The sequence below is a fragment of the Gadus morhua genome, chromosome 11 (assembly GCF_902167405.1).
Source record: "Gadus morhua chromosome 11, gadMor3.0, whole genome shotgun sequence".
Taxonomy (NCBI): Eukaryota; Metazoa; Chordata; class Actinopteri; order Gadiformes; family Gadidae; genus Gadus; species Gadus morhua.
The window spans coordinates 1065001-1067500 of record NC_044058.1 but is presented as its reverse complement, the minus strand read 5'-3'; the positions used below and the strand labels follow the sequence as shown (position 1 = coordinate 1067500).

The 2500-nt window shown below is 45.2% G+C and overlaps 1 protein-coding gene across 1 annotated transcript in view; it reads right to left on the bottom strand.

The window, feature by feature from the left end:
* Nucleotides 1-2500, bottom strand: part of LOC115554432 (integrin, alpha 8) — a 66301-nt gene that overhangs the window by 8652 nt on the left and 55149 nt on the right. Inside the window, 3 exon segments of the mRNA XM_030371183.1 lie at nt 94-174; nt 789-823; nt 826-870. Coding sequence (XP_030227043.1) covers nt 94-174; nt 789-823; nt 826-870 — 161 coding nt within the window.

Here is a 2500-nt window from a genome sequence, read left to right as displayed (position 1 = left end):
GAGACAACACTCCCTCAGAGTGCACACTGTAAACACACACATTCTCAATCACGTTCTTTGAATCACAGCACTACAATGACATTAGCGCCTCACCCTCTGAGGTCCAGCTGTGAGCGGGCCACGACGGAGAGGTCCAGCGTGACGGGGTTGCTGTCAGGGTTATCTTTGTTGGAGCTGGAGGGGGGCAGAGCGACACACAACACACGTTGAACAACATAATACTCATCAGTTTCCAAATTCCACTATTGTGACTAATAAGGACAGTGGATGGAGGCAACAAAGCAGCCTGTGATTAGAGACGTTAGATGTTGGGAGTCCAGTGTGGGAAGCCCCTAATCTGGACACTGATGTATTATGTGTTTTGGCTTATGAATGTTTTAGGCAGCGTGATAGAAACTCTCTTTATGCAACAGTATTCTGTTTACCACACCGTTTCTAGTCATTTCTGCTGTACAGTTCCTTGGGCCATCCATCTCTCTCTCTCTCTCTCTCTCTCTCTCATCTCGTCTCTCGCTCTCTCTCTCTCTCTCTCTCTCTCTCTCTCTCTCTCTCTCTCTCTCTCTCTCCCTTCCTGTGCAGACCACAGAGAAACCCCATCTGAGACATGGACACAACACAATAAACTTTTTGTGTGTCTTGTGCTTGTGTTTGTGTGTGTGTGTGTGTGTGTGTGTGTGTGGTGTGTGTGTGTGTGTGTGTGTGTGTGTGTGTGTGTGTGTGTGTGTGTGTGTGTGTGTGTGTGTGTGTTTCTGTATTTGTATGTGCGAGAGAGTGCACTTGTGTGTCACCTGTGGATCTGAAGCTTGAAGGCTAATCTTGGGGCCCGGCGTCGTCCAGCCTCTGAACAGAAAACCGCAGACCAACCAACAACTGGAGAGAGAGAGAGAGGGGTAGAGAGAGAGAGAGAGGAGAGAGAGAGAGAGAGAGAGAGAGAGAGAGAGGAGAGAGAGGAGAGAGAGAGATAACCAATGAGTAAGGAATGGGGATGGAAGAGAGCAGGTGAAGGGGGGGAGTGGGGGTACCCTGGGGTACCAGGGAACTGGTAGAGACAGTTCGAAGCATGCAGTACCCCAGCCCGTACATGAAGGAGAACATCTTTATGTCTTCAGGATAGACAGCAGCCCCTGTCCGCAAACAAGGTCCCTCTCTAATCACCCAGACATTGCTGTCTCTCCGGTGCACTCCTAAAGATTGTTTGTGTTGGTCTAACTCAAGGATTGTTAGAAATCCACACTATGAGAGAAACCAGACCAAACCAACCACACACCACACACACACACACACACACACCACACACACACACACACACACACACACACACACACACACACACACACACACACACACACACACCACACACACAACACACAAAACCAGGACACGCTTGTCATTCACATTAGCTGCATGCTCACCAGCCAGAAAACACACACAAATTCAAAATGACAGAGTTTTTCTCTCTATTTTCTCTCATCAAATTGAATTCCCTCATCTTCTTACTCATAACACATTTAGGGCTTTAGGTCATCATCTACTCTACAACAGGAGCCTGTGTGAGTGAGTGAGTGTGTGAGTGCGTGTGCATGTGTGTGTGTGTTCGTGCCACATACTGTATGTGATTATAATGTCCAAAAAAGTGATTTGGATGTACGTGTTTGTGTGTGCATTTATGAGTGTGTGTGTCTGTGCATGTATGTGTATGTGTGTGTGCGCGTGTGCGTGTGCATGTATGTGTGTGTGTGTGTGTGTTCTCGCCTGTTTACATTTAGCTGCCTCATTTCATATGTTAGGAGGTCACACACGTGTGGTTCTAATGAGAAAAGTGATAGAGTCCAGAGTCAACTGAAGCCCCCCTAAAGAGAGAGAGCGAGAGAGAGCGAGAGAGAGAGGGTCAGATAGAGAGAGAGAGAGAGAGAGCGAGAGAGAGAGAGAGAGAGAGAGAGAGAGAGAGAGAGAGAGGGTCAGATAGAGAGAGAGAGAGTCAGATAGAGAGAGAGAGATTGCGAGAGAGGGAGAGAGCAAGAGAGAGAGCGAGAGAGACCCCACTTGATTTTAACCACTAGCACACCTTTGTAAATATGTTTGCACTTTTGCACAAGTCATCCACATTTTAAATACTGTGTATCTACAGTGTATCTTTAATTTTACTATTCATAGGAGATACTGGGAATTTTATAATATCCCACATTTTACTTTTTTACTATTGTGGCGAGGACACAATAGTAAAAAGTACATTTTACTATATATATATATTGTTTAATATTTAACATTTTATATTTTGACCTCTTTATTGTTCACCTGTTTATGCAATGCTATTTTTTGTTTCTCATGCCAATAAAGCTTTTTTGAATTTAATTGAATTGAGAGAGCGAGAGCGAGAGAGAGAGAGAGAGAGAGAGAGAGAGAGTTTAGGAAGGGGGTAGTTGTCTACACAGCCACGCTTCCTTTATGGAGACAAATCATAGAGAGACAAGAGGAAATTAACTGACTCAATAAAACTCCA